A 12,257-nucleotide genomic window follows, 5' to 3' on the forward strand; every position below is an offset into this window, starting at 1 on the left:
GAGCGATCAGACCCCCCCTGCACATCATCCCCATAGGGGGGAAAAAAGGGGGGCGATCTGATCGCTCTGTGTGGCCACGGATCTGTGCTGGGGGCTGCAGAGCCCACCCAGCACAGATCCAAACAAACAGCGCTGGTCCTTAAGGGGGGGTAAAGGGTGGGTCCTCAAGTGGTTAAAGAGGAACTGAAACCAAGGTTTGAACTGCATCCCAATCAGCAGCTGATACCCCTTTTCCCATGAGAAATCTTCACCTTCTCTAGAATAGATCATCGGGGGCCCTGTATGGCTGATGTTGTGGTGTAACCCCTCCCACACTTTGATGTCAGGACAGGATGTTTCCTGTCTGTGAGTTTTGTTGCATTGTGGGAAATAACAGCTGTTTTCAAATGCCAAGCAGCCAGTAGCTCCCTCTGTGCATATGTATATCTATAAAAAAACACAACCCTATAGAGCCCTTTTCCATTAATAAACCGATGCGAATGCGGCTACCTCACCGCATCGCTGCTGCTGGCGTTCGCTTCACTTCCGCATCTCCCGATACAGAAGTGTATGGAGGGGATGGCGGGCGGCTGCGTGCGGATGCGACCGTGCGAGAATCTGCAGCATGCTGAAGATTCTCTGATCTCTCCACACCACTCCACACGCAATGCACGCAGTGGAGATTGTTCCATTCCCATGCATTGGTTACAGGACACCCGCGGTGCAATGCGGCTATGCAGCCGCATCGCACCAAATGTAATGGAAATGGGCCCTTAGCCTCTAGCAATGTTAGGGGGTGTGGTTACAGATAATGGCAGTTGGTGCTGTCTAGTTTTTTTTCTTGTTTGCCAGTAGTAAAGATGATGGTGTGCAGGCTCATTGTTGATCAACAGCACAACATGTAACCTGCGGGCCTCAGCTTGAAGCTTGATATTGTTGGGAGTCACAGACAGGAAAGAGGCTCCATCACACCTCCATACACAATTCCAATCGATAAAAGACCCAATCCGGACTAAACCAATCTTCACATGTGGATTCTTCAAGAATACATATTTATTTGCAGCGGTTATACAGCATAAAAAACAGCACAACGTTTCGGGCGTGAGGCCCTTTCTCAAGTGCTTAATCAACTGGTTCACATCTCTACAATATATAACCTGCTGTGACATAGACACACCCTTCTGACACATCAGTGGGTGGGCACACACTTCTATTCACAGATTAACCCTATCCATAGAGAACAGCTATAAAACACTCATAAGAAACATTTCAGACTTTGTTCAGGCCATGAGGAAGTTGTGTGCCCAATCGGTCCATCCACCATGCCTCCCTTCTCAGTAATAGAGTTCTAAAATCTCTTCCTTCTTGTGTTTGCACAATTTCAAGAACCTGCCACCTAAGTTGACTGACACTAGCAGTCCCCCCCACCCCCTAGCAAGACACTTTATTGATATGAGGCATAGTGTCAGTCAACTTAGGTGGCAGGTTCTTGAAGTTGTGCAAACACAAGAAGGAAGAGATTTTAGAACTTTATTACTGAGAAGGGAGGCATGGTGGATGGACCGATTGGGCACGCAACTTCCTCATGGCCTGAACGAAGACTTTAGTCTGAAATGTTTCTTATGAGTGTTTTATAGCTGTTCTCTATGGATAGGGTTAATCTGTGAATAGAAGTGTGTGCCCACCCACTGATGTGTCAGAAGGGTGTGTCTATGTCACAGCAGGTTATATATTGTAGAGATGTGAACCAGTTGATTAAGCACTTGAGAAAGGGCCTCACGCCCGAAACGTTGTGCTGTTTTTTTATGCTGTATAACCGCTGCAAATAAATATGTATTCTTGAAGAATCCACATGTGAAGATTGGTTGAGTCCGGATTGGGTCTTTTTTCATTGTGGATCAAACAATATGAACAAAATACATGGCGAATGGCAATCATTTTTTGATCACTGTTATATTTTTTAACTTCTCACTTAGTTTTATTTTTTCCCCTTTTCGCTAATGTTCCTCTTTCATTTTATTTTACTGTGGGCTCAAACATGATGTAAACTTTGTTTCTACACAATTATTAAAATGATGATAAACATCAATATGTAAAGGTAAAGTCCCACAATTACCTCTGCTCCAGGGAGACTGGGTACTGCCTATCTGCTCTGCATAAAGTGTGAGTAAGTCATTCCCCACTGTATAGTCACAAAACAGTGTCCTCTTTTTTCAAAAGCAATCTGAGCGGAGACAGATCTGGAAAAGCCTTTTGCTTTGTCTGTAATACTTTATGATCCAACACAAAACTAGCATGGAGATCAGGTTTTCTGACTCCACAGACTGCATGCTAGTTGCAGGTGTGACACTCAGAAGCTGTAAACCACAAGATCAGCACGGGCACGGCAGTTGTCCAACTGGCATGTTCTAAAAGGAAACAAAGATGGAAGCCTCCATACTGCCATCACTTTAGGTTTCCTTTACATGTATTTTCAGGAAATTGTTACAACAGAACATAAGCTTTATAATAGTTTCTGCTACATAGTCACAATTTCTGCAAGTGGAACTATGTAATAAGGCAAATTGTAAATTTTGTGAACTAGTGCAAAATATTCTTTTCCATTCCAAATTGTAGCTTATGCGCTGAACATTAATATTACTATGAAATATTTTTCCCATAGTTACCTGTGTCAGCTGTTCCTTTAATTTTGCTTTCTCTCGGTGCAAAATACGAAGCTGCTCCTCTAAATTATGCAGCTTCACTTCAGCTTCTCGGCACCTCTGCTCTAGTCTTCCTCTATCATTCTGTAGTTGGGAAACCTCCAGCTCTAGCGCCTCCCGTTGCTCCTTCAAAGTAATGCAGGTGGTCTCGCTAACGCGGCGATCCTCCTGCAGGGAAGCCCGCTCAGCCTCTAGCTGTGGTCACAAATGGAAGAACAGTTGATCTATTTGATGAAATTTGCTTTTTTGTTGAACTTTTACAAAAACGAAATACAGTGAACAGCCGAAACATTACAGCCACCAGCCTCATATTGTATGCATCACCAAATCGAGGTGACCAATTGAGGCATGGTCTCCACAACATATCTGAAAGTGCCCACCTGTGGCATCAGGCAACTAGTCCTTTTTCAGGAGGTACGCTGCAAGGCAGAGGGTCCATGTATTAGAGGTTTGCAGCACATCCCACTTACGCTAAACTTGGTGGGTGGAGGCGCCCAAAATAATACAATTATTAAAAACAGTAGAAGAAGGAGTCGCTCCCACCTACTGTGGGCAATAACATTTATAAAAGAACATTTAACCATATAGGCTATTTTGAGATCTCCAGGAGAGGTAAGCCAACCATACCTCTCCTTTTTAAACTGTTTAATTATTTAATTAATTTAGGTGCCTTCATCAATCAATATAACTGTTTACATCTCTGTTGGGAGGTTGTATTTGTTGTTTTTAGGGTAGTTCTTGTTTTTAGTAGGGTACTACCTTTTGAGGACCCTTGCAGACACGTACAGGAGCTTCTTTTATACTTTGGCGTATTTTCTGTTTTGTGTCTCCCTTGTGTTTTCTCAGTCCACGGATCCCTTGGCCAACGCTTCTCCACTTACACTCAAGTGGACTGAAATGTAGGGAATGATTCATCAAGCTAGGCCGCCATCTTACACTGCCCCCTGATCCAGTTCAGATGCTCAGTGTAGACTCATTCAGCAGTGGACAGGGATCAGATGGACACTCCAATCAGCCTGCAGCTACACAGCCCCATGTGCAGCAAGGCACAATGCACCTTTTTTTCATGACCACTGCTAGTGTATCCAGAAATCTTTGATACAATAGCTCTTAGGTGGGATGTATATGCAGCAATGAGCCCTGGGCTCCCATGACTCTGTCTCCAGCTGTACTTTCTTGAACCACTTTTAGTAGGACAACATACTGTACACTGTTTACCTAGCATAAAAGTGGACCTATACTGAGAGGTAGGAAGGTGACATGCAAACAATTCTGAATAAATACAGAATTAGCAAGTTTTATGTAAATGTATGCAGTTTGAAAATGGACCAATCACATCCCACCTCATTTGGTCCATTTTCAATCTGCATACATTTACATAAAAAGTTGCATACATATGTATTAACTTGGAATTATTTGCATCTCATTGGCCATTGCTACTTTACTGAGAGATTATGAAAGCTGTGATTGCAGACCTTGTCCTTAAATGTATTCACTGGATATTACACTGATCTCCTGGCTTCAAAATTTTCAGTCCCACACCTGAAACATGCATAAAGCTATATATGCCCAGGTTGGCTCTGTGAAGTATTAAACAAAGGATCAGTATTAAGACGATTAGTACACAACCAATGAAACAGTTTTTTGGGTTTTTTTTTTACATTTAAGGCCAGATTCAGCACTTTTCATAATCTCTTAATACAGGTCCACTTTGAGAGGCCCATATATAAACAAATCAATACAGCAAATTGCAGTGCTTTACAAAAATAACCCAGCCTATTTATAAAATATGACATTGCTGCAATGTGCAATGTTCCCTCTGCAGCAGCTGAGCTCTCTATTGGCTAGGTTGGGTCACATGACCTCTAATATCATGTGACTTGGCCGGTCAGTGATAAACCAGGTGACTATTCTCCTCTTTGATCAACGATTGACAGATTGATTAAAGGTCAGGTCTTTGCATTGGAGGAACATCGGCTCACTGGCAAGCTCAAGCTCCTCAGCAACACTGGGTCCCCGGTTTCCTCTGGGCACTCCTGTTTCCTCCCACATCCCAAAAACATACAGATAAGTTAATTGGCTTCCCCCTTAATTGGCCCTAGACTACGATACATGCACTACACGATACATACATAGACCAATACATACATAGACATATGACTATGGTACAGATTAGATTGTGAGCCCCTCTGTGGGACAGTTAGGTGAGAATATACTCTGTACAGTGCTGCGTAAGATGTTGGTGCTATATAAATACTAAATAATAATAATAATACTCTTGGTGTGGCCAGGGCCGGCCTTATGTTTCACCGCGCCCTGAGCGAAACCTGATTTTTGTGCCCCCCCCCCCCTTCTTCCTCTTCACACATGCACACACACAGGCCCATATGCAATTCACCTTTTCTCCTGAGATATCTCCTAGGCCAGTGGTTCCCAAACTTTTTGACTTTATGACACATCATGCCAAATGCTCAGATCTCCTTGACACGTCACAAATGTATTATAGAAAAAATACTATTAATAACCACCAATGGATGGAAAGAGTGCATTATCCTGAATATACTTGAAAATGAAGGCTAGAACCTTTCAGGAATATTAATAAAAACAATCAGTGAGACAGTTAGCAGCCCCTCTCTCCCCCCCCCCCCCCATTTAGAATGATAGCACAGCACAGACAATTTGCACCATGCGTTTTAGCAGCAGTGCGTCCGTCCGTCCCCCCCGCCAAAAAAAAATCCCCTCAGTATAGTTGGGTAGCCAGGTATAGGTGCCCTCAGTATAGGATCTCATGTGTAGGTGCCCTCAATATAGGTTGCCAAGCATAGGTGCCCCCAGTATAGGAAGTCAGTTGAAGGTCTCCATCCCCCTCATAGGTAGCCAGGCGTAGGTGCCTCCAGTATGGGTAGCCAGGTGTTGGTGCTGTCAGTAAAGGTAGCCAGCTATAGGTGCCCCCAGTACAGGAAGTCAGGTGTAGGTGCCCTCAGTATAGGTAACCAGCTATAGGCGCCCCCTTGGAACCGGCGCCCTGAGCGACCGCTCCGGTCGCTCAGGTCAAAGGCCGGCTATGGGTGTGGCTATGTAAGGAGAGTGACAACACATTCCATAAACAGGAATTCTGAAGTCTTTGGCTTTGGCCTGTCCCCAACCAGTTTGTTTGGGGTACAAGTGAGCACCATCACAGTGCTGAAAAATATCCCAAGCTCTCCTTCCTGGAAGCCCACCTTCTGCTCCCATCCAGCAGTCGCTCATTGTGAGCCTGATATTAACTTTCTGTTTAGTCACGTAACGCACTATGGACTTGATGCACAAGCTTGCAGTAATATTGCCATGTACGGACAGTGCATGGCAATACTACCCTTACTACCGGCACTGTGTACTGTGAGTTACGCTATCAGTGCGACCAGTGGTACTCGACTAGCGTGACCATTGCTATGGTAACATGCATTACCATTTGCAACACACCTTACCTTAGCAACGGTCACACTAGTCGAGTACCACCGGTCGCGCTAACAATAACATAATTCTCAGTACACAGTGTCGGTAGTAAGGGTAATATTGCCATGAGCTGTCTGTGCACGGCTGCAAGTTTGTGCATCAACCCCTATGGTCCTTATTCAATTCACTTTTTCTCCTAAGTTTTCTCCTAGTTGATATTTTCACATCTTAATCAATAGAATCCCTTTTAAGCTACCAGCAGGTAAGAAAATATTCAGAATACATTTGTCCGTAGATTTTCACCTACTTTTTGGTACTTTTCCATTTGCAGAATGCTAAGAAGTTAATTTAAACAGAAGATAAATTATCTCCTAGGAGAAAACGATTGTATTTCTATTATTCTTATTATATTTTTTTCTATTATTTATATCTTGTTTTCTATTTTAAGCAAATTTTTATATCACCATGAATACAAAAAAATGTACCTGTAAAATGACACGGTTCAGAGCCACCTTGTCTTGCGCCAGGCCCTCATTCAGAGCACCCATCTTGGCCAGAGAGTCGCTCAGTGCCGCCTGCTCACTGCGCATCTGGTTTAGTGCCAGTTCCAGCTCTGCTCTGCTTGATTCAGCCTGGCATGGAAATCCATGTTAAAAACACACTATTCACACCAGAGACATTGTGTACTGTACTAAGATCAATATTTTCCATTTCACACCGAGTTCTTGGACCAAGCTGGATTGCCTATGTGGCGTGTCCTGGGGATGACCCTTCTGGGATTAACATGCAGCATCTAATAATTCAGTAATAATAGGATTCTGGTAGACTACATAAGCTATCGTAGTTCACACGTATTTGCTGAACACTGCTGATAAAATCTGATCTAATAATTAACATAAGTACTACAGTGTCCTCCTAAAATTACAGGACCTCCCATGTCCTCACTAAACATATCCAAAAAATAAGCATTAATAACTCAATTCAAGGCATAGGAGGAGCCAAGCCAATCATTTCTGTACATCTTTGTGCCCCAAATGGGCATCCAGAACCCTTATAGCACAGATAAGGGCATAAAAATAACTAACCCCACTTGTATCTGTGCTTGGAAACCAGTTGAATCTCAATACACACATATAAGGAAGAAGGGTGTAAAAAATAAAAACAGAATCAGCTACCATACTGAAATAAAGTTTAAAGGACAACTGAAGCGAGAGGTATATGGAGGCTGCCATATTTATTTCCTTTTAAGCTATACCAGTTGCCTGGCAGCCCTGCTGATCCTCTGCCTCTAATACTTTTAGCCGTAGACCCGGAACAAGCATGCAGCAGATCAGGTGTTTTTTTACATTATTGTCAGATCTGAAAAGATTACCTGTATGCTTGTTTATGGTGTTGTTCAGACACTACTGCAGCCAAAGATCAGCAGTGCTGACAGGCATTGAGGGAAATAAATATGGCAGCCTCCATATACTTCTTACTTCAGTTGTCCTTTAAAGGGACCCTGAGCAGTCCCCAAAACTGGTACTTACCTGGGGCTTCTTCCAGCCCACTGTAGGTCGTGAGGTCCCTCGGCGTCCTCCTGGCTCCTCTCCCGGTCCCGCTGGTGGCTCTGTTACCGGCGACTTTCGGGCTAAAGGTTGGCTGTTTCTTCCTGACGCTCCTCGTCATCACGCCGCCTGCTACGCGCATCATCGCGCATGCACAGGACTGGCAATGATGCATAGCGGCTGGCATGATGACGCTGAGTGTACCCATTCAGGAAGTATACAGCTGAGCTTCAGCCCAAAAGTCGCTGGTAATGGAGCTGCCAGCGGGACCAGGAGAGGAGCCAGGAGGACACCGGGGGACCTCGCAGCCTACGGTGGGCTGGAGGTAGGTACCAGTTTCATTTTTGTGGACTACCTTTAAATGCTTTAATTATGACATTTGGGATAGAAGTGATAATTTGTGAAAGCTTACCACTGTTCAATAGGGTTATCAGAGGGCTTTTTGGTTCTAGCCCTTTCTAGTCCTTGAGAGTTCTCTCCAAGCTACCTGATGATTTTCTAACAGCACCTGTAGACCCTAAGGGCCGAGATACACCTATATTTGTCTCCAGTTGGTCCCTCACTGGTGAAGAATTACAACCATAAAACACTTTCCTGGCAGAGAACTGGGCTTCCGAGAGGAGGAGATGGATTTTAAAAAAAGACCAATAAATCATATATTTTATCTCTCTGAGGCACAGGACAGACATTGAGCTGACACAAAACAGTACATTTACTTTTTTTAAGTTTTAAAACATAACATAAGACTGTGGGATATATACAATTCATCATGTTTATCTCAACAATTAATTTTTACTTAAAGGATACATTAGCTGAATTCAGAATATAAAGTTTTACTTACCTGGGGCCACAGAAGCGCAATCGCAAGTGGCGCGTGCACGCACTCACGCATGTACAGAATGCACCGACTGAATAATGGCGGAACCGCGGCGAGGGACACAGAGAATTCTAGGGCTGGAAGGAGCCCCAGGTAAATAAAACTTTATATGCTGCATTCAGCAAATGTATCCTTTAAGGTTCACTTTAAGTCAAGAATGTAAAAGTAACAGTATATTTGCACTACAGTTGCAGGTATTTATCTTGTTTTAGGCTGCTTTCACAGTGGGACGTTACAGGCACACGTTAGAGCAGCCTGTAACGCACCCCACCGCACAGTAATGAAAAATCAATGGGCTGTTCACAGTGCCCACGTTGTGTTACATTGTAACGCTGCACCTCATGACAACGTACTGCATGCAGTACTTTATACGCGGCTAAGCCGCCTTAGACTGCTTGCACATGCTCAGAAATGTTGGGGAGGAGGGGAGAGCGGCCAGGCACATGGCTAATTAATATTCACTGCACTTCGTGACGTGTGCAGTGTTTACTTCCTGGAGCGTCCGCTCTGTGCGGCGATTGGCTAGCGGGACCACGTGATGCCGCATGCGTCCAAGAGTACGCATCACGGCATCACGGACGCCAGAGTGGGCTGCACAATGTGGCTCGCTCTGACTTCCACATCCAACACCACCAGGCGTTGCGTTAGGGGCATGTTATGCGACCATAACGTCCTAAAACGCAACATCCTGGTGGGAAAGTAGCCTTAATGTCCACTGATTTACACACCATGTAATGCCTTTTTCTCTGTCCATAATAAAATGGAGTTTGAAATAAAAAATTTCTGTGGGCACTATTATTATGGAGGACTATCAGTCAGCCTGATGTATTAATGACTGCAGAAGAAGCTGAGTAGAGCAGCCACTCGTCACACAGACAAACCTTGCTGAGAGCCCTGGAGACGGCCTCCTTTTCTCCTTGCAGGACATCTCTTTCAAGCACTGCTTGGCTTAGAGTCTCTCTGACATTAACCAAGTCTTTCTTCAACACTGATACCTTCTCTTCCAGCTTCTCCTGCGTCCGCTGCCTACAAAGACATGTAAAACAGATATTCAATGGTCATATTGTGCTTAGGCGTATATATTATGGTAATTCTATGAGCCATCCACTGAGAGCACACAATGGCAGCGTTCATTACTCATGTATCCGATATCTTTAGCGTATCCAAGGAAATCTCACAAGCTACAAAACGCTTTTGGTTATCTGACACTGATAGCCTATTAAACAGTTTAATCACACATAGCTGTGGATCTCTAGCTGATCGGAGAGTAACAATAGTACAATGTTCTGAGTCAGGGTCAGGGACATTATTTGAGAAACCTAACAACTTCATTGCAACAACTTACTTTACCGGGAGTGGGAATAAATCTAACAGTCTATGTCCGGGGTTCCCACACTTGTGAACTTAGGGCAGCAGAGCAGTACGATTAGATGATACACTGGTGCTGCACAGTAAGTGTCCAGAACACTATTTTAAAATGTCCGACCACGATCAACTCAGCATTCCTTTGCCATCTACTAGTAGTATCGACGTAATGGGCACCCCTGGTCTAAATGTTTGTCTTTCTTAATTATTATTTTGGATTAATTTAGTACCAGCATGTTTTTATCTATCTCTTGCCAAACTCAACCCTTACAGTTTCCTTGATTCTTTGCGACAGTGATCCTTTAAGTAGACTTTTTCTGATTCTGCCAAATAACATTACCTGTACTAGTACAGAATCCTGATCACCTGAGCAGAAGGTATTCTATTGTATGACATTTGTCACATACATTATTCTAGTGTATGACATTTGTCACATACATGTAGAAAATGCTTATCTTAAATGTTTAGAATAATGTGTTTCAGCTCAGTTTGACTCAAACAAATGATCTGAGATGTTATGGTGGTCCCGCCTTCTCACCCTCGCTCCAGCTCCTTCTGGTTACGCTCCCGCTCCCTGTTCAGCTCCTCCTTCTGCTCCTCTAGGACATCCCTCTGTCTTAACAATTCTGAATTCACTGCTTTTAGTCTTTCAATATCCAAGAGTGCAGAGTCTACCCGTTGCTTGGCTGTCTGAAAGGATTCCTCTATAGCTTCTTTCTCTCTGAAATCCAAAGCACAATGACAATTATCAGTTTTAAAGGACAAGTGAAGTGAGAAGAATATTGAGACTGACATATTTATCTCCTTTTAAACAATGCAGATTGCCTGGAGCGCTAACCAGTTGGTCACTGTGCCACCTTATCCACTTCAAGGCGTCAGAAATCTTTGCTGTGCTTCGATATTGTGATTGTTCCAAATGCTGAAATCCAGACTAGGATAATTTTTTTTAAACATTTTCCATCTTTGTAGAATCTTAGTAAATGATGCCCTTAGTGATAATGAATGGTTGTCAAGAGCTAATATGACAAGGAAGAACTATTTTGGGCACATCTCAAATTAATTGATGGAGCTGAATCAAGATTGGTTTGGTTTATCAAGAAGAACACATTTCTCCATTTCTCATTCCATCCTAAACCCTGACACTGGCACTGACAAACATAGATATGGCCCTCACGGCCTGGAGTTCTACACCTGTGCTTTATACTGATAAGTAAAGAAAATGGCTGCAGTGATGTCATTTTGTCCACTCAGGGTAATAAACTAAATACAAAATGCTGGTTTATTGATTCTTCATATACAGTACCATAATTGTCTTAGGTTTTTGCAGTGAAATATCCCAGTACCTGTTGAGAGAATCCAGGCTGGCTTGACACCTCTGGGATTCTTGCTTCACGCTCTCCAGCAAGGTTATTATCTCATCCTTCTCTCTCCTGAGATCCAATCCTCGTCTCTCTGATTCCTGCAGACTGTCCAACAGCTGCTTCTTAGTGTCTTCCACAGTCTGCCGAGCTAGTGTCAGTTCAGAAAGCAACTCCTGTCCAAGAACAAGCAGAGTGAGTGGTATGAGCCAATGTATTGACAAGAGACTCTATTCCATGCATAAGGCCATGTGCATGAAAACCAAGAAAAATGGTTCAACCTGTCCTATGGAAGATTTAAACATGTCAACTGTCTTGTATGTGAAATCAAAGTTATCCGCAGGAATTAGTGTTTAAGGTGCATAGACAGAATACACCCAAAAAATATTTTTAACAACAGATTTCTGAGATAGAGGCATCTTCAGTAAAATGAGGAATTGACGTTTTGTGATAAAACTAAAAATTCAAGCAGACTTTTAAATATACTCACTCTATTACTGGGACTCTGTAAGAATGAAGCTAAAGCAATACTCATCATATCTGAAGCTCTCCAAGTCTTTCATCACCCAGGGCATGCAGGCACCCACAGATGTGGCTTTTCAGCTTCTGAACTTTTGGCCACCAGAGGCATCGCTTTGTAAATCAAGCGATGGTCTATATAAACAACCACTCTATTAAGATACATGCAACCTCTGGTGGTTTGGAAGTGAGAAGCTATATTTTGCCTTCAGGTCAGTTGGTATTTGTATGGAGTAGGGTTAGAAGTCTTCAGAAGTGGTAAGTACTGCAAAAGTACTGCAGGTCTCCAGAAAAATAGAAATAGGATAACTGTCCTTAAAAATACATTAGCCCCTTCAATTATAATCATAAGTTTACTAAAGTTGTTTACAGCTCTTAAGCAATCCATCCCAATCCCATAATTCATGGATAGTGAAGTTTCTAGTCACATTGGTTATCAAATCTCACCTTTTCTTTCTCTTGGTGTCGCTGAAGA

The 12,257-nt window shown here is 43.2% G+C and overlaps 1 protein-coding gene across 1 annotated transcript in view; it reads right to left on the reverse strand.

The window, feature by feature from the left end:
• CROCC2 (ciliary rootlet coiled-coil, rootletin family member 2) overlaps positions 1-12,257 on the reverse strand; it is a 190,958-nt gene that overhangs the window by 66,763 nt on the left and 111,938 nt on the right. The window contains exons 12-17 of the mRNA XM_068280645.1: positions 12,230-12,257; positions 11,249-11,439; positions 10,444-10,626; positions 9,422-9,566; positions 6,602-6,748; positions 2,646-2,876 (exon numbers count right to left, since the gene is read on the reverse strand). The exon at positions 12,230-12,257 is cut by the window's right edge and continues 164 nt beyond it. Coding sequence (XP_068136746.1) covers positions 2,646-2,876; positions 6,602-6,748; positions 9,422-9,566; positions 10,444-10,626; positions 11,249-11,439; positions 12,230-12,257 — 925 coding nt within the window. The remainder of the gene's footprint in view (positions 1-2,645; positions 2,877-6,601; positions 6,749-9,421; positions 9,567-10,443; positions 10,627-11,248; positions 11,440-12,229) is intronic.

The sequence above is a fragment of the Hyperolius riggenbachi genome, chromosome 4 (assembly GCF_040937935.1).
Source record: "Hyperolius riggenbachi isolate aHypRig1 chromosome 4, aHypRig1.pri, whole genome shotgun sequence".
In the NCBI taxonomy this organism is placed as follows: Eukaryota; Metazoa; Chordata; class Amphibia; order Anura; family Hyperoliidae; genus Hyperolius; species Hyperolius riggenbachi.